Source organism: Chaetura pelagica, unplaced genomic scaffold (genome assembly GCF_000747805.2).
Source record: "Chaetura pelagica isolate M959 unplaced genomic scaffold, ChaPel_1.0 scaffold24, whole genome shotgun sequence".
NCBI lineage: Eukaryota > Metazoa > Chordata > Aves > Apodiformes > Apodidae > Chaetura > Chaetura pelagica.
The window spans coordinates 2421835-2447410 of NW_009953077.1; the positions used below are offsets into that span (position 1 = coordinate 2421835).

General features: G+C 46.0%; 1 protein-coding gene across 1 annotated transcript in view; it reads left to right on the plus strand.

Annotated features, from left to right (window-relative positions):
- Positions 1–16051, plus strand: part of FRMD4B (FERM domain containing 4B) — an 81556-nt gene extending 65505 nt beyond the window's left edge. The window contains exons 12-23 of the mRNA XM_009996897.1: positions 1582–1658; positions 2686–2824; positions 3324–3465; positions 4226–4359; positions 4449–4568; positions 5833–6061; positions 9255–9311; positions 10664–10811; positions 11715–11840; positions 12988–13793; positions 14321–14453; positions 15876–16051. Of these exons, the coding sequence (XP_009995199.1) occupies positions 1582–1658; positions 2686–2824; positions 3324–3465; positions 4226–4359; positions 4449–4568; positions 5833–6061; positions 9255–9311; positions 10664–10811; positions 11715–11840; positions 12988–13793; positions 14321–14453; positions 15876–15996 (2232 nt within the window). The 3' untranslated portion in view covers positions 15997–16051. The remainder of the gene's footprint in view (positions 1–1581; positions 1659–2685; positions 2825–3323; positions 3466–4225; positions 4360–4448; positions 4569–5832; positions 6062–9254; positions 9312–10663; positions 10812–11714; positions 11841–12987; positions 13794–14320; positions 14454–15875) is intronic.
- Positions 16052–25576: the final 9525 nt, after the last annotated feature.

The following is a 25576-nucleotide window of genomic DNA, read 5'->3' on the forward strand; positions in this document are numbered from 1 at the left end:
CCTGACGTGCCACGCCGAGCTGCTTGCTGTTCCATGGTTTAACGTTTATAAAATATATATATTTAAAAGTTCACCGCCGAGTTACAAAGAGGGCACTTCTGAAAGTAGCGTGAGCGGACAGGGCGCCTTTCAGAGAAGGATAAACTCACCGAAGCAGCCGAGTCAAACTTCCGCAGTCCTTTAGAAAATGACTTATTAGTTCAAGTAAGTGACATTTCCCCTGGCTGCGTTTTTTTATACACAGGATCTAATAATAAATTGTAGTACTAGAAAGGAAAGCTTTAACTAAACAGAGGGAAAGGTCGCTGAGAGAGCCAGATTTGTCTCCACCAGCACATGCTCGGGGTTCCGTTGCGTTTACAACCCGTGTTAAGAATGTTTCCGATGAAGCAACCTTCGTGTGGACTCTTTTTTTACAAAAGTTGAAGTTCTTCCATAGGCAGAGCACAGCATGTTGGGTTCTGAAAAAAGTCACTTGTGCTGGGGACTTGTGGTGTGGTGGCTGCAGCCTTGGTTGCTTCTGAAAAGCTCCCGTGGGGAGGGAGAGGGTCGAGAATGGCCGGGGTGTCTCAGTGAGATGTTGCAGGCGGGTTTGTCCCTGTTCATGCTGGTCCTGCCTGCCCATCCCGGGTGGAAGCACCTCAGGTACCTCCGCGTGGACTCTGGCTCCAGGAAGGAGCTGGCTGTGCAGTACAGCATGTGCTGCTGCACCTCTGCAGCCCGTCATCCTCAGGTGACGTCCTTGGGGACACCCGTCCGGGTCTCTGTGCACCCGCACACCTGGCACCGCTGCTGAGGGGGCAGGAGGTTCTGCAGGAACACACACCGAGGAGCTGGGGAACAGCTCAGCCAGAGCTGGGCTGAGAAGATGCAACCCCTGATGGGTCACCCCCAGAGGGCAGCTAATGCTGGTGCAAAGGGAGAGCAGATTAATCTGAAGTTCTGATCCCACGGGTGCAGCTGCCAAGCTCTGGGTGACTTTGATCTCTTCTCCCAGCTGGCACTTGGCAGGAAATCTGTGGTTTCCTCACAGAAGTGTGTGCTGTGGGAGCTTCCTCCTGTAGCTGCTCCTTCTCAGTACATATTGCACCCCTGATCCAGAGTGTCATGCTGAGTGTCTCACCCAGTGTCTTCAGAAGAGAAGGACCTTGGTTTTCCCCAGGCTGCTGCTGTTCTTCAGGGATGTTCTGACTGAGCAAAGGGACTATTGTTTATGCAGTTACTTTGTATAGAGAATTTTGCGTTTAATCAGAGGAAAAAGAACTTTAGCTGCCCTCCCAAGATCTTTGTGAGCTTCTAGCAGTGAAATGAAATGTGCCATCGATGGAAACAGATGTTGTCACAGACAAAATCCTCAATCTGAAATGCATCATCTGTAGAGTGTGAAATTGCTTGAGGGGCATCCTGTATATTTCTATTTAGGTGCTTATTGTAATTAATGTTAATATTGTTATTGCTGAGTCCATGCCATAGATGAAGATACACAGGAACTGTAATTTGCTGGAATTATTTGACCTTTGGGGAGAAGACTGGTCGTTCCTGGAGTGACAGTATTTTGCTTCTCTTTCCCAATTCTCCTAGCTATTTCAATGGAAGCAGCTGGAAAACCTCTATTTCCGTGAAAAGAAATTTGCTGTGGAAGTTCATGATCCCCGCAGGTAAGGCTGGGAGAGGCAGCTGTGGCAGTGGGATGAATCTGTACCCAGACTGGGGATTTGTCATCTCGTGTTAACAGATGGGAATGGGAGGTGCCTCCAAGTCCAACACAGACCTGAATTGACCCTGGGCTTGGCAGTGGTGAGCCTGTGGTGTGGTGTTATGGAGGACAGGTCACAACTGTAGTGAAGCAACCTGGAGCAGCTGCTGATGTGTTACAGTTCTGGCTGTCCTTCTCTCAAGTTCTGTGATGTCCACTGAGAGAGGACTATTTGTCATGGCCATGTTTGCTCTTTACAAAACCCTTCCCCGAGAGGCTGCTGTAATGTGCCAGGTCAGCAGGAGACCTGGGAGCACAGCTTGCAGGACTCAGAAATTACTTTCTTGCTCACCTTCTGCCCTCCCTTGCCTTGGCAGCAATGCTCCCTGCTCTGAGCTTGAGCCTCCAGGGGTCTGAAGAAGCACTGCCAGTTAGCATGGCAGCTCACCCCCAGGCTGCTCCCTGTGCCTTCCCCTCAAGATCCCTCCCAAGAACAAGAGCTTTTGCCTGGGGTGAATCTGTGACTCTGCCTTCCTTCTGTTCTCCTGTTGCCAACCTTTCTATCTCTGGCACAGGACTGCTGTGCCTCTCAGCTGGGCCAGGAGGAGCTGTAAGTTGCCCTGCTGATCCCCCCAGGTCCCCCATTCTGCCTGACTGCTCCTTTCAGTGTCCCATGGCAGTCTGTTCACCCTTTCTAGGTTTACAGCACACCCAACCATGTGGCTCAGCCACACAGTTGTGCTGCTGAACTAAAGGCACAGAAGTTGCTGCTGCTCTGTGTTGCAAAGCTCAACCAGGAGGGGCTTTAATTTTAACTTTATAAAACAAAGGGAAGGTTAGGAAGGAGGAAAGGCAGCAGCACCGGGTGGTGGGAAGAAGGAAATCAGAGTATTCACATCTCTCAAATAAAGGCTGAGCCTTGTCTGGTTGAGAGAGAGGCATTTTGGACTTTAAACTTCAAAGACCTGCATTTCTTTTCACCTCCTCAGAATTTCAGTGTCGAGAAGGACCTTTGGTCAGAGTGGACTGGTAGTGCAAACCTGGTATGCAAATACTTCCCTGATCAAATCCATCTGGGTGATGGCCATCAGTCAACACCAGTTCTACTTGGACAGGAAGCAGAGCAAAGTAAGTTGTAAGACATTTTACTGTAGGCATAAGCTTCAACACCTTTCCTTCAGTGTATTGTTCCACATACAAACTAGTCTCCAGAGAAGAAATACAAATTGTTTTCCTCAGCTTTTTGAGCAGGCTATTAGTGACAGTGTTGTTATTTGATCCCTTTTAGCCCGCTTGCAATTAAGGGCTATGGACATAAAATCACAGAAGAGGGAATTCCCACATCTGGCAGTTTAATCTGCTTTTTCTTTTGTCTCCTCATGTGCATGTTTAACACTGTGCCAACAGTAGAGATTTTGAGCTGGGAGGTGGTTTAGGCTTTGGGGGTAGAGGAATGCCAGGGCAGCCCTGTGCACCACGAGCTCCTTCATGATGCTGTTGCTTTAGCCCTTAGTTTTGTGGGAGATGAAGTGTGAAATGTCATCTTCTGTGACCCTGTGCTCTTAAGTTTATTAGACGTAACTCAATGAGGCTGGATTCTTGATTTTTGATTTTTAAACTCCTCCAGGCAAAAATTCCTTCAGCAAGAAGTTTGGATGATATTGCCATGGATCTGACAGAGATGGGAACACCGAAAATTTCAAAGCTAGTGACTATGGAGGCAAAGAACCAACTTATTATGGCCAGCAATGGCAGTTTGATCTCATCAGGTAATACCCTGTGTAAATGCCTGGTAGTGAAGTACAGTGGGGCTTGGGTATGTTAAAAGTGAAGGTGAGGCTGGCTGACCATAAATACTGTGACATGTGAATGTACACATTTAGATATGTATCTGAAACAGTGACATCAAAGGTATAATCTGCTGTTCCCCCCCATAAAAAAATAAGGAAATAAACAGGCTAGGTAGATAAGCACCCATGTACTGTTGGTCTATGAATAATTTTATATCAGTCTCATTAAAGTCTGAGGGAAATTTGACCCAGGGTAACTTTAAGCACCTGTACTAGGAGTTGAATTGCCTTGAGCTTCCTGAAAACTGAACAGAGAAGTTAAATGCTTCCAAATAAAGCTCAGCTCTGGAGTGGACTTTAGATCTTTCCTTGGACTATGGAGGAGAGGGAAGAGTAGTGGGGTAAAAGCCTGGCTGCCACACTTAAGTGCCTTGAGGTGAAGCCTGTCTGGAATGCAAAGTCAAACCTGAAATATCAAGTGTATCATAGACATCTCTATTGCATTGATTTATATTCTGAGTGGTGGGGTTTTGGGGTGTGTACTTGAAGCTTATTGTGCAAATATATACACTGAAAAAAGCAGATTTCTTAAAAAGCTGCTTACTTAATGACACAAGAGCTGGATGTTACACATGTTGCTTAGCTGGGCTGGACTGCCTTGGGGACATTTCCACTTACCTGACCAGAAAAAAATGGCTTTTACCTGCAAATCTTCTGACATAGAGAATGTCTTTTTCAGGCTCTCAGGATTCAGAGGTCAGTGAAGAACAAAAGAAGGAGAAAATTATGGAACTAAAGAAGAAAGAGAAACTCCTTCAGGAAAAGCTGCTTCAGAAGGTTGAGGAGCTGAAGAAAATCTGCCTGCGAGAGGCGGTGAGAACAGCACCTTTTGGTGGGGCTGGGGCAGGTGAAAGCCCTTCTGTCCTTCAGGACCTTCATGTGGAGCCTTCTCTGTTTCCCAGGAGCTGACAGGCAAGATGCCCAAGGAGTATCCTCTGAGCACTGGAGAGGAACCTCCCCAGGTTAGGAGACGTGTTGGCACAGCCTTCAAGCTGGATGACAACCTCCTCCCCAGTGAAGAGGTGAGCACTGCAGGTTGTTTTCACAGCAGAGGTGGGGTGGCCAGACCGGTGGCCAAAGCCACTTGTAAATAATCCAACTCTTTCCTGATTAAAAGAAGGCAGCCAGGACGGTCACTTGCACAGGCTGGGAAATGTGGATGGGTACCACCCTGATTTCACCCATGCTGCCATGAGATGACCAGGAAGTTGGGCATTTCAAAAGCCCTTAAAATCCCCTGATTTGGCCACGCTGCTTGAATTTTAATGGACATTTTGCTGCCAATTGGGGAAGAGCAGGTGCCTAGTTCCATTTGGCAAGCCATGGCTGTGAGCTTTTCTTGAGCATTGATTTGTGTCTGGTTGGGGTGGTTGTGTTTGAAGCCAGAATGTGGCAGGAGTGTGCACTGTCCCCCTTGCAAAACACCTGTCTGTGAGCATAGCTGTGTGACAGGTGACAGTAGGAGGAGATTTATCTTTGGTTCAATTCAAATTCCACCTAAGTAAAAGCTCTGTAGATTGCTCAAGAAGAAAATATGAACTTTACTGGCAGAGACTGACTTGGGAGATGTGGCAATTCAGATAATGCAGTTTCTGGATGCATACCATTCCCCCTCATGCCTCTTGAGATTCAATAACAAGCTGTATCATCCAAATAATAAGTAGGTGTTGGGCACTTTGCATCTGTCTTTCACCAAAAACCAGCTGCCTGGGCTTACAGGACTGGAGCATGTCTGCAGCAGCTGATATTTTGGAGACTACTTAAATGCCGTTGCAATAAAATCCTACTGAGCAGATTTAAAAATGTGTAACTCTGTAGCATCTTCTGTTGGAGCCCCTCAAAGTTCTTTACAAACAATTAAAGCTTCCAGCTCTCTCTTACATTGGTATGGTGATTTCAATTTCTAGTTTTGTTTTCTCTAAAGCAGAAAGAGATTTTTTGAACAGACATTTTCAAGCTTGGGCTTGGAGCGGGAGGTTTAACAGCCTGGCTTGTGTAACAGAAGAATCTATGTGTGAATTTAGGTGCCTGCTTTACTTCACACAGGCTTGAGAAGTTTGGACCTTTCTCAAGAGATCTCATAATGTTACACTTGTCAGAGAAAAAGGATGTGTAAGGATTTCATATGCTTAGATTGTCTTGAGTATAAACTTTGGTATTTTTATGTTTTATGGTCAAGATTTCACTTAATTACCACAAAAATAGATCTTTTAACTAATAGCCTTTGTTGTGACTATTTCTATCCAGAGTACAAGCAAATAACTCACTTGTCTCACAAATTTGCAGGATCCTGCTTTGCAGGAATTGGAGAGCAATTTTATCATACAGCAAAAGCTGGTGGAAGCTGCAAAGAAACTTGCCAGTGAGCCAGACCTCTGCAAAAATGTGAAGAAGAAAAGAAAGCAAGAGTATGCTGAGGCTGTAAAAAAGCTGCAAGAGATAGAAAATACCATAAATGAGTATAGAATCAAGTGTGGCAAAAAACCAACCCAGAAATCAACTATCACCCTACCAGGTAAACAAGAGAATTCTCTGGATTATGGTGAAAACATGAAGAGAAAAAAAAAAAAAAGTGATTTGGCTCAATTACAAGTTTTGTTTATATATCCTCTACATGATTTCTATCTTCTCAAGGTATTAAGTAAGAAAAAAAGAGATGCAATTGCTGCATCTGATAAAAGAAGAGCAGTGCTTATAGGCTGAGGGGAGAATAAGCTGCAGTTTTGGGAACAAGTGGAAACATGTTCCAGCATCAGGTAGACCAAAGGTGTTATACATAGAAAGGCAGGAGCATCTCAGCCAAAACTGGTGTGTTGGCTGAGCTGTTGGTGTTTGGGGTGCTGTTGTGTGTCTAACCTGCTACATGCAGAATCTCTCCCCCAGCCTTTCCACAACTCTGGAGTTTTAGCAAAAATAGAGTGTGTGAGTTTTTCTACAAGATAGAGGAAATAAGGATCAAAGGCTTTGTTTCTGGACTAAAAACTACTGATTCCCAGGAAGACATAAGTGAAGTTAAAGAGTTTGTGAATGCAAACAGTGACATGCAGATTGTTAGCCAAATGCGTTTGCCAGTGATGAGCACAGAGGAAGAAGTCACCCTTGGCCCCTCCATTCTGAAGGTGTGATTTTCCTAAGGAAGTTGAGAGTTTTGGAAACTTTCTGGTATCCAAGCCAATTGAGGGAGTCTGGGAATAGTAAAAGCTCATAGGTATTGCAGGTGGTTAACTATTTTAGAACAGTTTTAGGTGGTTTACAGTTTCAGCTTTACGTCTCTCTGTTGAAAGTATATGTGGATGATTGTTAATTTTTAATTGATTTTTCTGCCCCTTTGTCCCAAATGAAATATTCTTATGTGAGCTTAGTGCTATGTTCCCTCACAATTGCACTGTGGGAAAGAAAATGCCAGATTTTTCTGCTAGTTGTATTGATACCCCCTCACTGAGCCCTGAGAAGAAACCTCTTGCCAATACGTATTTTCCCTGGAGGAGATCCTTCTGTGCCCTGCTGGGAAAACCTTTGCTGTGTCTCATTCCTACTGAGAGCTTGGTTTGGATTCTTCCCCAGCACAAACCACAGCAACACTGTCCTATCCATAATCATGAAGTGCTTACTCTGAAAGGTTGATGATCACTGTTTAATGTGACCCAGCTGATTGGCAAAGATGAGGAAAACATCTGTTTTACCAGTCCCTTGCTCACTGATCTGGATGCTAATTATGGGAGGTTCTGTGTTACCTGGGACACCTGGTGGAAGCTGCTGAAGGCCAGTGAGCAGCAGGAGCCCTGAGGGGCAGCATCCCTGCACAGTCAGCCTTGGTGGCTGCAGGTGGTTTTTTGTCCTGTTGTGCAAACAAACGACTTAAGAGTTGGTCTTATTTAGCCCATCATTTTGCAACATTTGATAGATGACATCCTTGTTTGATGTCTGAAAAGGGGGACACAGCCAGAAAGGACTGGACTCTATGTCTTGGAGGGTCTCCCTTCCTGCAGGTAGGGGCTGTAAGACAGCAACTACCTAGCCAGCAAGGAGTTAACTGCTTTCCCTTCCAGTCCATGGCTCCTGCAGTGCAGTGTCTATTTGTTTGCACTACCTGAAGCAGCACTGATACCTGCTTCAAGAACTGACTTTAAGTGTTTCTGATTTCACCACTGCTGACTGTACTCTGAAGCTCAGGGTTTCAGAAAGCTGAGCAGTGATGAGTCACTGTGGCTGGGAATTTGGGGAATGACTTGTTGGAAATGACGTGTTAAATGGTAACATTGATTTATTGAATCAAACCATAGCTATTTTCATCACAGCACCCCAGGGGTGGGAGGTGAGGGATGTACTGGACTGACTCCTGCTCTCCATGTTCCACTATCCCTTTCCTTTCCTTCCTCTCTAGTCCATTTTTTTCCATATTTGTAGTGACTTGCAAAGACATAGGATTAAATTCAGAGCTCCCTCATATGTCAGCACTGCAGACCCTACATGAGTCCAGCAGTGTAGCTTTAGATTGGCTTTTTTTTTTCTTTAAAATCCTGGGTAGGCTTTCTTCCTCCTTGCACTGGGCCCAGTTCCATATTTCAACTCCAGGTGGTCGAATTAATGTGAATAGGCTCCCCTGAAGCTTTTTCCCAGTGTGAGTTGCAAGCAGAGCTGCAGCCCATCCTCGGTGGTCTAACAAGTCCCCTCGGGGCAGGGGCCAGCCCTGATGTTCTGCTGTTCTTGAAAACATGCAGTATTTACTGAAATTTTGTAACCAGACCTCTCCTTGGAGCAAAGCACAACAGCAAGGGAGAAATGTATGTTGCATGGGCTCATGAGTGGTGGAGGAAGCAAGTCACATAGAAAGTGGCTGTCACCATCTTTTGTTGCTTCTTTTCCCTGGTGCATGAATGTTCATGCAGACTTTTTAACCCAACAGTGCTGTGTCTTGCCAGAGTCGGCCTAGGAACAGATTTTTCTCTGGGTTAATTATTTCTGGTGCTGCTTTTTATCACCAGCCTGATTTCTCTGGCACTGATGGTCTGTTCTAAACCTTAGCAAGGACGGGCTGTTCCTGAATGAGTAGGATTGTGTAATATCAAGGTGAGAGGAGAGGCAGGTGCAGTAAAAGAACTTTGAATAAATAACAGAACATTAAATAAAAAAATTGCAATGTCCATAGAACAGCTACTGTTCTGTGTGTTGGAAGAACTTACTTTAACTTGTTTGAAATCGAGCACAATTATTCTGGATTGGTATTAATTTAATTGAAACAGAATTGTATGCTTATGAAATATTGAAAAGTGAATGCCAAATTTCAAAAGGCATTTCATGCCTACCTACCTGGTGGGATTTCAGGTGTAGCTAGAGGAGATTAAATGCTGGCAGCCAAGATCTACATGTCTGTGTAGGCTCCCATTGAAGCACCAAAACACCCTGGGAGATCTGTTGGGAGTTGAGTGGAAAACACCTTTGTAAATGCTGGCCCAATTCCTGCTGCAGTTAAAAAATAATCTCCTTTGATAATTCTGTAGGTAGCTTGCTGAACTGCAGTGAGCATGACTAGGTAATGAAATACTCCAAAGCAGGACTGTCTTCAGGCTGTTGAGGGCTGAAGTGCACAGAGTGCAGCTGTGTAGGAAGTAGCAGCTGGCTCTGAAGTGGTAAAAAATAAACAGTATGTGATATTTGGGAATGAATGTTGGGTCTTCTGTGCTTAAAGTGCTTGTTTTCATTCCTAGATGATATAATTCCATCTGAGAGCAGCTCCCTGTCTGATACAACCACGTATGATGATGGTATGTTGCTTATCCTTTTCCTCCTGTGAAGTGTTGCCCACTCAGAGACGTTCCTGTGACTGAATGTCCTTTAGCTGCTATTTTGGTGGCTTTTGATGACAATTAATTTCATAGCAAAGGAAAAAAGAGCTTAATCAGAAACATCTTTGCTCCTAATAGGTTAGTTATGGAAAGTTTCTGCTCTGTGAGCTGGTCTGAGTTGTCGTTAGAGAAGGTGGGTGGTTTTAATATGACCAACCTGTGAGCAGAAAGCTTTGAATTTCAAACAAGTCTTCATCCTAGGATCTAGACAGAGGTAGATGAGAGGCTGGAGGAGTTATGAGCTAGGAGGATTTGCCCAGCCCCTCTGTCCTCACAGCTACTATAAAACCTTTAAAAAAAAAAAAAAAAAAAAAAAAGTAGAATAGACACAGATATTAATGATCTGTTTATGTGTATCTGTTACCTAGTGAGCTTGCATCTTGCCTGGGTATGGTGTTTGCTCAGCTTACTCATTTCACACACACACCCACAGACACACCCATTCACACCCTGTTCCACAAGGTGGAAAGGACCTGGCTTGCCTCTCCCTTAAACTGGATAATCATCATTTGGGGACAAACATTATCTAAATTATTACTCACTTTTCAGTTAGGGCCTGATTCTGATCTCACTCTGTCCCAGTTTATAGAGTAGTATAATCCCTCTGGTGCTTTAAAATGGAGTTACACCCGATTCCTGCTTGTACACCCAGAATTAGAGCCAGGGCTTTGGCTTCTGGAAGTGTTCTGTGATGCTCGTCCTGCATTTATATGTATTAGTTGGAGTTTCCTCTTGGCTCTGATGGGACCTGGGTTGTGCCCTAAGCAAAGTGAGAACAGGGATCAAACCAGCGTCTTCCCATTTGCCTTCAGCCAAATTTGGCTGTCAGTTGTCTTTGCTCATTCAGTTGCTTTTGAAGTCACTCCCTTTCAGCTTGTATTTCATAACTAATTCTTAAAATGTCATTTTCAAGTAAGGAGCTGGAAGGTGAGGGAGAGGAAGTGGCTTTTGCTGAGCTTGTCTGCTTGGCTCTGGGAGGGATCGTGCTGCAAGCAGGTGTTTTCCCAAGGAAGTTCCACTTTGAGATCTGGCACAGCTCCAAACTGTCTGTAATCTCCGTAGGAGCTGGTGCTGCTGAGATCTGTACAAGCCTCCCCAATGTCCTGTCTGTGTGGAGGAGAGCTCAGTGCAGGCAGGAGAGCATTTCTAGATTCACAGCTTCCATGCGTGTCTCTGTAGAGCCAAATGTTTCTGCTTATGGGCCACAGATTTAAATACAAGGCAGAACTCTCAAGGATTTTGCTAACAAATTAAATGTTCTTTTCCAGCAGTCAGTGAATCACTTCCAGTGCCAGCACAGAGACCCAGCTCTGCGCAGCTTTCTCCAAGGCTTCCTCCACCCAAGTCCCTCGGAGTGGAGAGAATTCATCTCAGAAAGTCATCCATGAATGAGCAGCTTTTGGAAACCAGACACTCCAGGTAGGGACTGTCTTGCTGCTGCCATGCTCTCTGCCTTGCTGGCATGAGCTGCATCTTGCTCCTGCCAAGGCCCCTCTTGCTGCAGGCACTCCAGCAGAGCCTGCTGCCTCCACACTCCTCTGCAATTACAGGATTTGGTGATGGGAGCTAAATTCCCTGTGAAGTAACAAGTGTGCAAGTGTGTATAAGTACTTGTCATGCTCTCTGAAATCACAGGGTAGTGTAGTCTTTGTGAAGAGGTTCTAAGTGGGTGAGAAATTTGATCAGAAGGGCTGCATTCAAGGAATCAGTTGTGCCCACCAATACTGTCACCCTTTGTTCCCTTTCTGTGGGTATTTTTCAGTGTTATTTAAACATCTTGGGTTTTTTCTGTTGGCTTCAGATATCACCAAAACACAGCTACCATCGTTAGTGTCATCTGCAGAGACTGCCTGAGGTTCTCAAATGTATCCAGGGGATTTGGGCAGTTTCTGAGTTAGATGAACAGTTCCATGGAGTGCATCAATAGCAACAGCTCTGCTGATGGTTGTGTGACTGTTATATGGGTCTGATCTGGTGCTAGTTGGATTGATTTGCTGTCATGTGCTTAATTTAAAAAACTGATTCCTTTGCTTCTTTGTTGCCTGCTCTGTCTCTTCTGCTTCATACTTCTGTCCTTTGGAATCAGCTTTTCCTACTGGCCATCCTGTGAGGACCTCCCTTGCACCACAAGAGAAAGGCTTGAACTGTTCTTCCTGCTTAACAGCCCTGTTCTTTATATGGGGAAGCACATCCAGTTATGCCCTTACCTGTGTTTTTTCTGCCCTTTGGGTTGTTTCTTCAAGGCTTAGGGGGTGCCCGTGTTCTGTGTACTGCAACTTCCATGGCGTCCACTCTTAACTGGTGTTGTCTCCTCTGTTACAGGGACCCACTCTCGACTCACAGCAGTCCCTACCGGACACTGGAGCGGCCCCCCCAGCCCCCTGGAGGAAGGAGCATGCCCACCACCCCAGTGCTCACACGCAACGCCTACAGCAGCAGCCACCTACAGTAAGAGGGCTTTGTTTTAAGTGCCACGTCCATCTCAGGCAGCAGCAGAATAAAAGCGAATGGTGTAAAGAAGGCAGAGGGCCCATTGCCTAGCAGATTCCCCTACAGCAGGGTCAGGCTTTCAAAATGTCTTGTCTGGATATTGGAGGCACAAGGTTAATATCAGCTGTGATCTTCTGGCACGGTCCTGCACCAGCTTTGTGACACGAGGGTTCATGTGAGCACCAGCCCTGTCTGGGCAAATAGCAGCACACACAAATGGGTGTCTGTAAAATCAGGAGTGAGATGGAAGCTGGCACACAACTATTGCCTATCTGATCACGAAGCACTGTAGGAGAGGTCATTTCCAAGTTAGGTGCCTATAGAAGCTTGAATAAGTAATGTAAGTAATGCTTGTTCAAAAAAAAAATAATCTGTAAAATACTTGTAAGATAGTCAGAATTTATTTTGCATTTCCTTTGTAGCCTCATCTTCTAACAAAGTGACTTTATGAAACTGTACTGTCCATCAGCTGGTGGTGTCCCCAGAAAAACTTGTTCATGAGCTGACAGGTGTCTACTGTGGGTTACATTCTTAGAAGCCTCCTGAAAAAGTAGGAGAGAGTTCCCAATTAGTGCCTGTTCAATGGGAAAAGAACTACAATATGAGCTCACCTGTGTTATTAGACAACTGAGAATCCATGCTGGGGAAGCAGAGATGCTATCAGTCTTTAAAAGCTGTCAAAGGTCATGGTTTATTTGGCTGGGGTAATGCAGCCTTGAGAGACAGAGCCACAGGAAACCCATCTTGTGTTCTGCCCCTTGCTCAGTGACTTGTGTTGATTTTACCTACTTTAAAACTGAGAGAGCCCTCCTGCAAATCATTACAGAGTGTGAGTTTGTGAGCTTTGGTGCATGTATCCCTGTCCCAGATTAACCTTGCTCACCATGATAGATTTTCATACGAGAGATGTTTTACTGTTGCAGCGAACCCAGATTTCAGCCAAGCTGCATTTCTTGTGCTGCAGATCCCCTGTGTGGAAAGAAAAGACCTGAGTTTGTCTTGTGCTTTGGCTGGGGAGGCAGGATGCCTGACCTGCCCATCCAAGCTCTCTCCAGCTCTGTGTGTTTCATGTGACTGCTTTTAACTGATCACCATCATGTTTCAGGCCGGATGTCTCCCCGCACCATTGCCGGCAGCGCAGCGGGAGCCTGGAATCCCAAACCCACCTGCTGGCCCAGCCCCCTGCTGACAAGGCAGCCTTCACCCTCTCCAAGACCCAGCGGAGCAGCAGCACCGAGATCCTCGATGATGGATCATCCTACACTAGCCAGTCAAGTGCAGAGTATTACTGTGTGACACCCACTCCCAATCCATATTATACGACTCAGACACTCGACAACAGGACCAGGGGTCGAAGGCGGTCGAAGAAACAGAACATCTCTGCTGCAAGCTCAGGAAGCATGCCCAACCTGGCCCAGAAGGATGGCCGCAATGGTGTCTACCACAAAAGTCAGGAGCAGCCTTCCTCTGGTTACTATATTTCTGGGTATTCCCCGTACACGGAGTCTGACGTTTGTTACAATGGAGGATACGTTTATGAGAGTGACACGGAGGGACAGTACAGTGTCAACCCTTCCTACCGCTCCTCGGCACATTACGGATACGACCGTTACAGGGAATTCAGGTCTTACCATGAGGATGAAGTGGACAGAGTACCACACAACCCATACGCAACCCTGAGGCTTCCAAGGAAGCAAGTTGCTAAAACGGAGCATATAACCAAAAACATTCACAAGGCCTTAGTTGCAGAGCATCTCCGTGGTTGGTACCAGCGTGCCTCCAGTCAAAAGGAACAGGGTCACAGCCTGCAGGCAGGCTTTGAGTCTGACAGAGGGTCTCAAAGGAGTTTGGGCTTTGCTGGTCTGCAGGTGCCATGCTCTCCTACCAGTCGGGTGTCATCTTTCTCCTCAGGTAATATCTTCTTCTATGCCAAGCGTTTTCTAAGTCCCTGCTGTGCATCAAATTCTGCTTTCCAGCTTCCTCAGTGAAGTCAGGAGTGTAGAAGTTGAGGCTGCAGCTCTGTCCAGAGGGGTAGAGGAGGAACTGAATAGGATCTTACTGTTCCATGCTTGGGAAGACAGACTTGCCTGTTGCCTTCTCCTGTGGGTAAAACTGCCTCTGTACGTGCGGTAGTCCCAAGAATACAAAAACATGTGTGCGTTTCAAACAGGTATTTGCCTTCCAAAACAGGGTACAGAGTGCATCACTGACCGGGTCAGAAAGTCTCTTTAAAGAGGCTCCCCAGCTCCAAACCACTGCCCACAGAGTGCTTTCCTCCCTGCAGGGCTTGTCAATCATATTTTGTGTTTGCACTGTCTGCCTGTGTGCCCTGCAGAAACCCATAGAGGTGGCTAATGAGAATTGTCTTGCTTGTCTCAGCTTTATCTCAGATTTAGCTGGATAAATGTCTAATTCACTCTTACATGTTTTAATTCCAGCCTCTTCTGCAAACGCTGCTGGGAACTGGCGAAACCCACTTACACTGGGACTTTCAGACTACGATACGTTGTCTCATTCCTCTTACGCCAGCTGTTATGGGAACGTTTATGGAAACCTTCCTTTGCAGAGCAGGTGAGTACAGTGTATCAAGATTTTCTACTCTTCCTCCTGCGTTTCACAGGCTGTGTTAAAACTTTTTGGAACATCAGCTTGATTTCAAAGGTCCAGGATGAGGATTAATTATTACTTTGTCTTTGCCAGAGCAAGTCTTCTCTGTGCAGGGCAGATCAGCTGCCCCAGCACTAACTGTGCCAGGGATATTCCAGGACGGGGGAAGCAGACATAGTGGAGGGTGAACTCATGTGTTGTACAGTGTTTTCCTCTGGCTGATGCTGGGCCATGGAAGATCTTGCACTCCCTGGCAGCTGGGATGCTCACAGCAGAGTTGCAGGCAGAGGCCCCACTGACCCTGCTCCCTCTCTCCCCAGCAGCAGTCTGGCAGGACACAGTCCTGTTGTGTTTATGAAGCTGTTGTGCTTGTGCTGCTAAACTTGTAGAAAAACAAGGAAAGGAACCCCTCTCTAACCTCATGTCTTGAGTTCTGATGTTCGAAGGTGACACCACATCTGCTACCTGGCACCTGGCTTATCCCAGGAACCAGGCAGGATGTGCTGCTGCTTCCAGAGCTGCCCTGCTCACGGGGGTTCTCCTGAGCACTGTAGGGAGCCCAGTGGCTGCTCTGTCCTTGCAGCAATTCCTGCAGTGTTCTCACTGCTTCTGCTGAGTGTTTCAGTCTCTTTTCCCCACTATTTAACTCCAGCTGTTACCAGGGAGAGCAGAGACGACCTGTCCAGGGAAGTGGCTCTGCCCCCACAAACACCACCGTGTTTAAGTACACTTGCACTAAGTGTGTAGTAAGTACCTCACGTTTGTGCCTCCTGCTTCATGGGTTGCAGCTTGCTCTTGCTGCTAGGCTGACTTGTTTGAAATTACTGAAATTTTAATTGTTGTTTTTTTAATTTTATTTTTTTTTTGTAACTAAATGGAAGTGTAAGAAAAGATATAAAAGCTTCTGCTAGATCCATGTTTTTAAGCTAAATGCTGTGGGATTTTTTTACTGCAGTGATTTGAAAGATCTACAGTAACAGGTTCTACTAAATTCTTAACTTCCTATGATTGGGCATTGGAAACTGCTTATTGTGTCAGCTTTTTCTATATGAGGTTTATTAGCTATTATTTTTCCATTTTGTGAATCACTTGTCTGATTGTTCATCTGTTGTATTTTCTAATTTAATGTGATTTTAGCAAATGAGCAATCAATGCACCCTACAGTCTTGACAATTTTGAGCAGCTGAGATCCCATTGCACACAATTTGACTAATGACAGCATGAAAACTGGATTTGTGTTTGGATCCTAATTACTCTGGTGTGAACTCACAGTAACCAAGCTCCGAGCCCGGGGGAGGGGGGGGTTGCATGAATTTGTGCAGTACTTGGGGGTCTGGGGAAAACCCTCAGCTCTGGCTGGTCCCTTATGCCATGTCTCTCTTCCAGAACGTACGCAGAGATGAGCCAGCTGGGTGGTGATGAGGAGAGCCACTTGGAAGAGGACTTGCACAGCAACGAGCAGAGGTTGTTCTGGCACGAGGATTCAAAGCCTGGGACACTGGTGTAGACCACCTGCAGCCCCACCTCTGCACCCTGGTGTGCCTTGCACAGGAGGCTGTGACCCCAAGGCAAAACTTGGGGTTGGACTTCCAAAGCCAACAAGAAGAGGAAGCAGGCTGTTTTGCTGGGAAAAGTTGAATTCAGCATCAAGAAGGACTGCAGCAGAATGACAAAGTCTTACCATGAATGGGGTTCCTTTCCAAATCCAGGTAGCCTACATGAGCAAGGGCAAGCCACAGTTTAGTCCATGATGAGATGCAGCACTTGGTTGAAGTATTTATATTTAACAAGCACTTTTTTTGGAAGATTGGAAGGTTGTGAAGGCAAACCTCAGAGGAGAAAAAAAATTAAAAAAATGTGAAAAGGAGACTGTTATGGAAAAACCGGGAATTCTAGGAGCACAATTCTGATGTCTGAAAGAAGAAGAAATGAAAATTTATTCTGCCATGGCTTATGATGACCTGGAAGGACTTTCATAAGCTTATGAAGGATGGAGACTGTGTGTGTGAGTGAGGCAAAGGGTGACTTAATCAGTATTGGAACATTACTTGAAGGAAGGCTGGATCTTTTTTTTTTTTTTTTTTTTTTTTTTTTATATTATGGAGGTTTGAATGAGCTTATCCTTTTTTTGGGGTGTTGTTAAGAGTGTTTGTTAGCACCAGAAGCAAGTTCTGGAAAGAAAATAATTTACTGACACAATATGTCATGTAAAACTATAGGCAGTTGTGGATTTTGGAAATATGGAGGTTTGAATGAGCTTATCCTTTTTTTGGGGTGTTGTTAAGAGTGTTTGTTAGCACCAGAAGCAAGTTCTGGAAAGAAAATAATTTACTGACACAATATGTCATGTAAAACTATAGGCAGTTGTGGATTTTGGAAACAGAAGCAGTAAAAGTTGAACTCTTTTTTCCATGCTTAAAGTGTAACTAATAACCTCCCATTGAATGACCTTTCCATGGTACAACTTCACTGTGAGGAGGAGTAGACAAATTTTCACAGTGGCTGCACAGTGTCCCCTGCTCATGGGGTGACAATGAGGGTTGGCTCTGCCACAGTGAGTCGAGGATCCGCAGTGGGGAGCTCCAGTGATCCCACGGTGAACATTCCAGTGCAAGGGCCAGTATTTTAAGGTGGCTGCAAACACAAACAGCCAAGTGGATGCCCTAAAATGAGGGGCACTAGGATTGTACCGCACGTCATCTCACCTGCCAGGTGTGTTGCAGAGTCACCAGGGGACAGAACGAAACCATTGGTGTAGGAAACAAGTGTGACTGCAGACTTGGTCTGAGAGGGACAAACCTACCTCATGTCATCCACCCGTAGGAACAAATTGGCGTGGGTTATCCTGCCTGTTTCCCAGTGACTCCTTTGCAGATGGTAAAATTCTCTGGGTTCTCAGCTGTACTGTGCTTCAGGATCCCATAAATGGTGCTCTTGTTTTCTTTTATACAAAGGATTAGTTACTTCTTGTTCATATTGTGAATAGAAGAGTTTCTGACAAACTTTTTTGACGTTTTTTACCAATATCCAGAGCATGTAATATATACAGAAGGACACACTTGTTAAGCTGGTACTTAGTCATTTGTATTATTAGAGTCGCGATTTGGAACTAAACAAACAAAAAAATAAAAAATAACTTATTTCCTTGGTTTTGCATATTTGTATAGCCTTCTAGAGATGCGAAAGCTCTTTTTTGCTTATTCTTTTACTACTACTTCTGAATTTTTTAGACCTATTATTTTGTATAGGTCAATAAACTAAAAAGTGTGCTTACCAAAACTACTTCAGCATTCCTCCTGTTTCTACTCGAGCGCTTGGAAGGGCACAGCCTGTGTTTGGTTCAGATAAAGTATGAGAGAGTAAATCACCATGGTTTGGTTTCTTCTGGCCTGCTGTGTTAGGTTGGGTGCAGAGGGTCAGTGGCCTCAGCTTGGCCCAGGGCAGTTCAGACCCTCCCAAAACATGTCTGTAAGTCTGAATTTCTTGTGATTCAAGGGGAGGGAGGGAGGAGGCACCAGTTGGGTGCCTTTGCAGGGGCCTTTCTGGCAGAGCTGTCCCACAGGAGCTGAGCTGGGCTGATGCAGCATCCCTGGGGGAGGATTGCTCTCCCTGGAGCTGCTGCCCAGCCTCAGCTCAGCAGTGATGCACAGACTGGTGGCCTTGTGTTTCTGGAAGTGCTTCTTGCCTTCTCAGACACCCACCTTTATGGAAGAGCAACTTGGCTTCTAGATGTGCAATTGCTTTTGCACCCTGGTCACCAAGCAGTTGAGGTTATTCAGTCTCACTTTTCTCTCTTCACACTTATTGTTAATTTTGTACTTTTTGTGGCATCCCTAAGCTTCACCACTGAATTTTATGCTTGTTTCCATGTTGCTGGTGAAAACAGGTATTAACAAGAACTTGCAGATTTGCCCACTAAAAATACCCCCATGTTTTCTCCATTTATCCATGTAGTTTTTGAGGTTTGTCTCTTCACAAGTTCTTCATTTGTTGAATCTTGCTGCTGTTACAAACCATTGGTGTTGAGCAGGAAGCCAAGTGGTACCAAGTCCAATACCTCACCCAGAACTAATGGCATTGTTGCAGGCTGGCTCATGTTTATCAGCTCTCAAAGCTTTTCATTTCAAAAAGGAAATGAAGTGTTGAACCAGGTCTGTGGCCTAGTTGAAGTGCTGTTTGCACTCCTTTATTTTAATGCTGTAGCCACTGAGGTTTGTGTTGGCTTTTCCATTGCTGTTCAGGATTTAGCTCAGTTTAACACACCCGTGTTGGCACAGTGCTGGCACTCAGCCTGGCCTCCCAGCCTGCTTGGGCAGGACCAGGACAGTCTTACTTGCCCGTAGATATTAGGAAGAAATTCTTCACCATAAGAGTGATGAGGCACTGGAACAGGTTGCTCAGGGAAGCTGCCCCATCCCTGGAAGTGTTCACAGACAGGTTGGATGGATCTTGGAGCAACCTGATCAGTGGGAGGTGTCCCTGCCCATGCAGGGGGGTTGGAACTAGATGATCTTTAAGGTCCCTTCCAATCCAAACCATTCTATGATTCTATGGTATTTAGGGATTTGGGGCATAAAACCTCTAGGGCCAGAGTTCAGAGCCTGACAGCAACTTCCAGTAAACAGGAGCAAAGCTATGGAGGAGCTAGAAGTTGAAGAGCAGCAGCGTGGCAGGTGCAGCACTTGTGACCCCTCTTGTCATTCTCTGCATGCCTGGCTCTGCAGGAGTTGTGCTCCTAGAACTGTTTATGAAGGGTGGAAGTACACAGTGAAGAAGGAGGCCCAGAAGAGGAGAGAATAAGAACATCCAACTCCTCTTTCTCAGGTGTTGCCTGGGGCAGGTAGCAAAGGGCTGGGGTTGGGGTTGGCCTTGAGTGGCACAGGGGAGGAGAGGGAGGGCACAAAGTCCCCGTGGGACCTCTTGCCCATGTCCAGCAAGGGTGCTAGCGATGCTGCACAGGTTGTGCAACACCTGATTTTGGTAGCAAAGGCTGGGGTTGGGGTTGGCCTTGAGTGGCACAGGGGAGGAGAGGGAGGGCACAAAGTCCCCGTGGGACCTCTTGCCCATGTCCAGCAAGGGTGCTAGCGATGCTGCACAGGTTGTGCAACACCTGATTTTTGTCAGTTGTTCCTCAGGACCCTTGACTTTGCCTTTTGCAGACCAGCTTACTTTGTTGCACTGCATTTCTGGAGCGATGCTGTGATGCACGTGCACGACTTTTCACAGAGACCAGCTTCGTATAAAGCAGCTGTAGAGGCAAGAGGTAAGAAATACGTACTTGTCATTATTACCATATTTGTTTCCAGCTGAAAGACGAATTTCCTGTGCTTTGAATTGCTGCCTCATCTCTGCGTTCTGCTGCTTAACCACAGCCTTTCCTCGCCAGGAGTGTGAGGGCATCTAGTGTCTGGTGGCATCACTGCAGGCAAGAGCCTGCTGGCCCTTCCTCCTCCTCTGAAATCCTTCCTGCCCCTTCCAGTTTGAAGAAATATTTAGAAATATTTGCACGAAGCCAAGAGGTGAACAACATGGAACACCAGTGCAACACAGCCACAGGGTTCAATTTTAGTGTCACAAATGCCTCTTTCTTTAGAAGGCAGAAGATGCTGCTGATGAGCATTTGGAGGGGAAATAAAAACCCACATAAAAACCGTAGGTAATGGAGCCTTTCTGAGTGCTTTTGAGTTGATGGATGGAGAATTAAAATTGGTCCTTGCCAGGAATCCTTAAAAATGCATGAGGGCACTGTGCTAAATTCAGCCATGCCTGATGTTTATAATTGCTGCCTGCTTTTTCCCTGTGGTTTGGAACAGATGTGGGAGGACAAACTCCCGTGGGAGCTGCCAGGAGCCCTGGAGAGGCTGGTGTCTGACATTCCTCTGGCACAGGGTCTGGGGAAGGAGGAGGCTCTGACCTGGAGCGCCCTCCCTGTGCACAGGCAAACCTTTAAAGCTCACAACCCTTAAAAATTCACCTGAGTTCACTCACAGTGAAACTTGCTGGCCAAGGTGACTTGATATCTGATGTGGCCCTTGTGAGTGTCTGCTGAGTTTTCATTCATAATCTTGGACTTGTTCAGCTTAAGGGACGCTGCACCAATGGTTTGTTCTCAGCAAAGCTTCACGGTGGCCCAGCCAGTCCCGAAATGTTTGTAGGAAATCCTATGAAGGCTGAAGGTTTGCTCCATCTCCTGGTCTTGGGGATTAATGCAGGAGAGCTGCTTCTGCAGGTAGCTTCTGAGCCTGAGAAGCTCCGGGTCCCTGAGCTTGCCTGGCACTTTCTGGGTAAGTTAATACTCTCCTAGGAAGATCTCTGCTTTTCACACTGTGCTTCCATCTCCCTTGAGCCCTTCTATCATAGTTATTACACTTCTAAGGTAGAAAGCTGGGAGCTTCAGCATAGGCAGATGTTTGCTGTTTCACAAGTGCTGAGGAAATGGAACTTTGTCCCAGGAGGGATGGTGTTCCCAGGGGAAGGGATGAGGCTGTGTGTGGTATCTGTTTGTTTTCAGGTACAAACTTTGTATGATGGATTTTACTGTGGCTGGTAATTCCAGAATTGGTGCTCTCCTGAACCAACAGGAGGTTGAGACGTTGGAGGCTCTGGTCATTCACCAAGCCTGACCTCAGCATTGAGACCTACAGGGTGGGACCTCAGGGTTGATTCCTCCATGGGCCTGGACAGAGGAAGAAAACGCAGTTGTACATTAGTTGTATTGTCATCCACCCCTTTCCCTCCTGTTTAACTCTCTACTCCACTTGCTGTCTCTCCTGTTACAAACTGGCCAAGTGACCTTGTGTTGTCCATAGTGTCTGGCTGAGCTTTCCAAAGATGACTCTTTTTCACCCATTCCCAGCATCACTGTGGTGCCTGCTCTACCAGCTGGTAAAGGTGGTGACACCTTTCAGGTGCACAACCCCTGCCTTATCTGACCAGACTTTCCCCTTCCCATCACAGCTGTTAGACACGGGTTCAGGACCACAGGGATCATCTCCCAGGACAGAATGTATCGTGGAACACAATTGCCCCACACCCTGATGCAGCAAGTCAGACCTGATGTAACATTTCGTCCTTGGAAAATGGGATGGTGTGAATCGTGATTGGTGCTGGTGGCTCAGGAGGACACAGGACACACATCAGGGCCTTCATGGAAAAGCAGCATGACCTTTAACCAAGAAACAGCTCCTTCCCAACCATCCAACTTCATTATCCATGTCTGTCCCTCATGAAGGGAATCACCATAAATCCTTCAGCAAGTCCTTGGCTGCAGAGGGATGTACTGTGTCTCCCAGAGTATCTCCTGCCTGTCTCAAGTTGTATTTTACTGTTAGAGTGCCATCGAAGAGCTGCAGATGGAGAAGAGTTTGCAGCCAGCCAGGGCTCAGCTGGAGTAACTCTAGAAGAAACCCTTCCACCTGTTCCCAGGCTGAGGTTAGGGAAGGACGTGCCCTGCACATACATAATGAAATCTGCACGTGGTCTTGCCAACACCATTGCCCATGGACATGTTCTAGTGGCAGGATGATACGAGGTATGGGGCTGTGAGAGGTTTGAATGCTGTGGAAGAAAGATACACCCTATGTTTAATGTGAAGAGTGACATTGTTTCTTGAAATGACTCCATTTCTTATCATATCTAGTCTGGCTTGTGCTGAATTCAGCATTTCATGTCAACGTGGGGGCAATCACTTGTTCAAAAGGTGGTGGTGATGGCTGTCGCTCCTCCAAGAGTCCTTAACGTTGTGTTAAGACAGTTCAGATTTGACAATTATACATTTGGTTGCCAAAGGGAAAGGACATTTTGAAGTTTATGCCAGCTATTGGTTTTAGTGTGAGGATTTTGTTGCTCCTGAGGCTCCTCACAAAACCCAGAGACATAAATTGTAAGAATAAAGGTAGAGTTACTAGTAAACAGTTGCTACATTGGACATGCTCGTGCCCCTGTCCCCACACCAGCAACCACCATGCCCACTTGGTGACACGGGGACTTGGCTTTGCAGCTCCCTGTCAATCAACCTGGGCAAATACCTCAAAAGTCAGATGTCCTTAATCTATTTAAGCAACAAATTTAATCCGATATATTTATATCTGGATCAGGTTGGAGGTGTGGTGGGTTGGGTTTTCTCCTGAGATGATCCCTGGTGTTTTTCCCACAGGGTGTCTCTCTATGATTGCTCTCGTTACTTAATGGTTGTTATTGTTGAGATCCCATCATCTGACCCTTTGATAATCCCCATATTGCATTACCCTGCACTGCTGGGCATACTTGGTGTATGCCACTGCTTGTCAATTTTAGACTGTCCCATCAAGTCAACGAGCTTCTCAAAAATGATGCAAGGTTATGTTACACTCAGACTCGTTCCAGTTCATACCATGGAAATGCCATGGATGGGTAGTACAGGGAAGTAAAAGCAGGAGTTTTATAAGCAAAAAGATGAAAGCAAATGTTACAGAAATTGCTCTCAAGCATTTGGCACCGTCAGCATGTGTCCCATCAATGATCTTAAAAATAGAACACGTTTTAGGCACTTTAAGCAGGGTTTGATGGCCAGCTTTGTGTCAAATGGTGACACAGGAGCCAGCTCCTCTTGTCAACTCTTGTCAACTCTTCTGCTCTCAAGAGAGATAGGTTGGAAGTTTTGAAGAAAATGCACAAATGAGAAAAATCAATGAAATGAAACAAGAGCCTGCTTTTCATGCAAGAGTTCATCCAAAAGCCAGGACCTGCTGTAGGAACAGTATGAATGGTTCATTGCCAAGGGCGTACCTTTTCTTCTATCAGTTTGCTCCCAAAGTACTTTTATTCAACATTTGTTAGGTACCTACTTAGCATGAATTTTGAGCTGCAACCCATAGGGCTCACTCTGCGGTCACTGCAGGTACCTCATGTCTTCTGCTCGTGCTTTGAGCGCAGCTGCTGGCACAGCTCCACGTTTGGTAACGGAGCACCTCGTCCAGCAGCTTATTAGTCTGGGGATTCCTGAGCAAGTGTCAAATTGGCATGAAAATAGCAAGTGCTACTGATGGAAGTGGCTTTCCTGTCTTAATAAAGGTTGAGGAATGAGCAACTATTTTGGAGAGGTCCAAGGAGAACCATCGCAAATGTCGTTGGGAAGAAGATTGGAGTTTTGCTTTGGAAAGGACTTCCATGAGCGTGTCCCCAGCCTGCAGGGTGCTTTTTGTTGCCTCAGTGTGCTGTTTGCAGTGCACCAAAACACTATGCAACATGTTAGAAAGGGAAGTGAATGCTGTACTTGAGGTAATTTATGGAGGAAACCTAAAGAAGGCAAAATGTGATACCCACCTTGGGAATCTGTGGGATTAACACCTGTGCCACTGAGAGAGTTGCCACCAGGCAGCTCTTTGCTCTGCGCCTGATGGAGAAGGCATTGCTCCCAGAAGTGTAGTGTTTCCCACTCGTGGTATGGACAAGTGATACATTTCTACTCTGAAGAAAATTTGCTTTTCAGATACATGAGTGTTCTCAGGGTCTCTGTTTTGCTTCTCAAGAGGACTTCATAAGTTTGACCCTACTTAGCTTAGCAGATCTGACAAGACCATGGCCCAAGAGAGCCTGCTGAAGATCACAGAAATATAAGAAGGTGGCCAGGGGCTTTATTTACAGTCAAGAAATTAGCAAGTGATAAGTAACCACTGAATAGACAGCTTCTGTGATCCAAACAGCATCGCTTGGGAGAATAGCATACCAGCTACCGAAGGGCATTGATTTATTTGGTATCCTCAGGAAACCATTTATGGTCTCTATTATGGACAGCAATCACTGGGGGTTAAAACTGCTAGTCCAGGTAGATTGATGTGTGGGTCTGCTGTTGTGCTTGCTACTGCATAATATAAAAAAAGGATGTCCCCTGAAATATCAACGAGGCAAACAGTTGTTATGTTCTTGGCTTGGGGTTTAGTTGTTCCTTCCTTCACTTATTCAGTCTTATTTCTTTTTCCCCTCTTCCCCGCCATGTAACAGCATTAATTAAATTAGGACCTTTGGTTTATGGCTTTTTAATAGAGGTTAAAAGGGCTCTGAACACAGTGAAGAAGGACCATGATCATGCAGAGACTGTGCTGCTGCTGGCAGACTCCAGCAGAGCATGGTTGAGGCTGTAACAAGAAATGTGGTTTAAAAAAATCAGTGGGGCTTGTTTTCACAGCCTCTCCTTTGTGGTTTCTTTCCTATGGCAGGGGTGCATTTATCACCAAATTTCTTTCTGGTTTGCCATGTTGAATTTAGAAGCCTATGAGATATTCTGAACAGAGAAGGGGGTACTTCTTAACTGGAATGGATAAAGTTAGAAAAAAAAGGATGTCAGGTGATCTTCTACAGTTAAATCAACTCTACGAATATTAGCAAAGTAAATCATTGTAGTTAATTATTAATTGTTAAAAAAAAAAAAGGAAGTTGGGAAGGGGTGAATCTAGGATCAACTGTCAGCCAAGTTCTGTCAACAAGACAAATAATGTCCACAACAGAGCCAGGCCACCCAAGGTACAGAGCGTTGGTGTTGCCTTGGGGTGGGCTGGCTGGGAGCAGCCATGGATGTGCCGTGGGAAACATTCCCTGTGGGGCTGCCCAGGCTGGTTCAAAGAGCTGGTGCCCATCCCCACAGGGTTCCCTGTCCCCAAGCACAATGTGTACCTTGTGCCAATTGTTCACTTGCCATTTTCCACTTTGGAGAACTTTTACCTTAACCAGGATCTGGCGTCTGGGAGAGCTCATCAGTTGCGCGACGGCCGCGCTCCCACCGAACCGCCTGCAATGTTCAGTCAGGCTGTAGGCCCGGCTAGAGGCAGCAAACAGTCTGCAGTCCCCACCCATTCTGAGTTCCCTGAGACATGATGGGTACAGAACCCTTGTGCTGATTCTTCCTGCACACCTTGCAGGTTCCCCTGAGGTCCCTCCACGCCCCCAGACACACTGCGAGGCCTCTAGGAACGGCCGGTCCAGCCTCGCTCAATGGGGAGGCACCAGCTGCACTGAAATGTCAGAAGGGTTTGCACAGCTGACAGGTCGCTGAAAACGGAGCACGGCAGCATCACCATAAATTCTCTTTATCCAGCCAAGTGCAGCTTAAT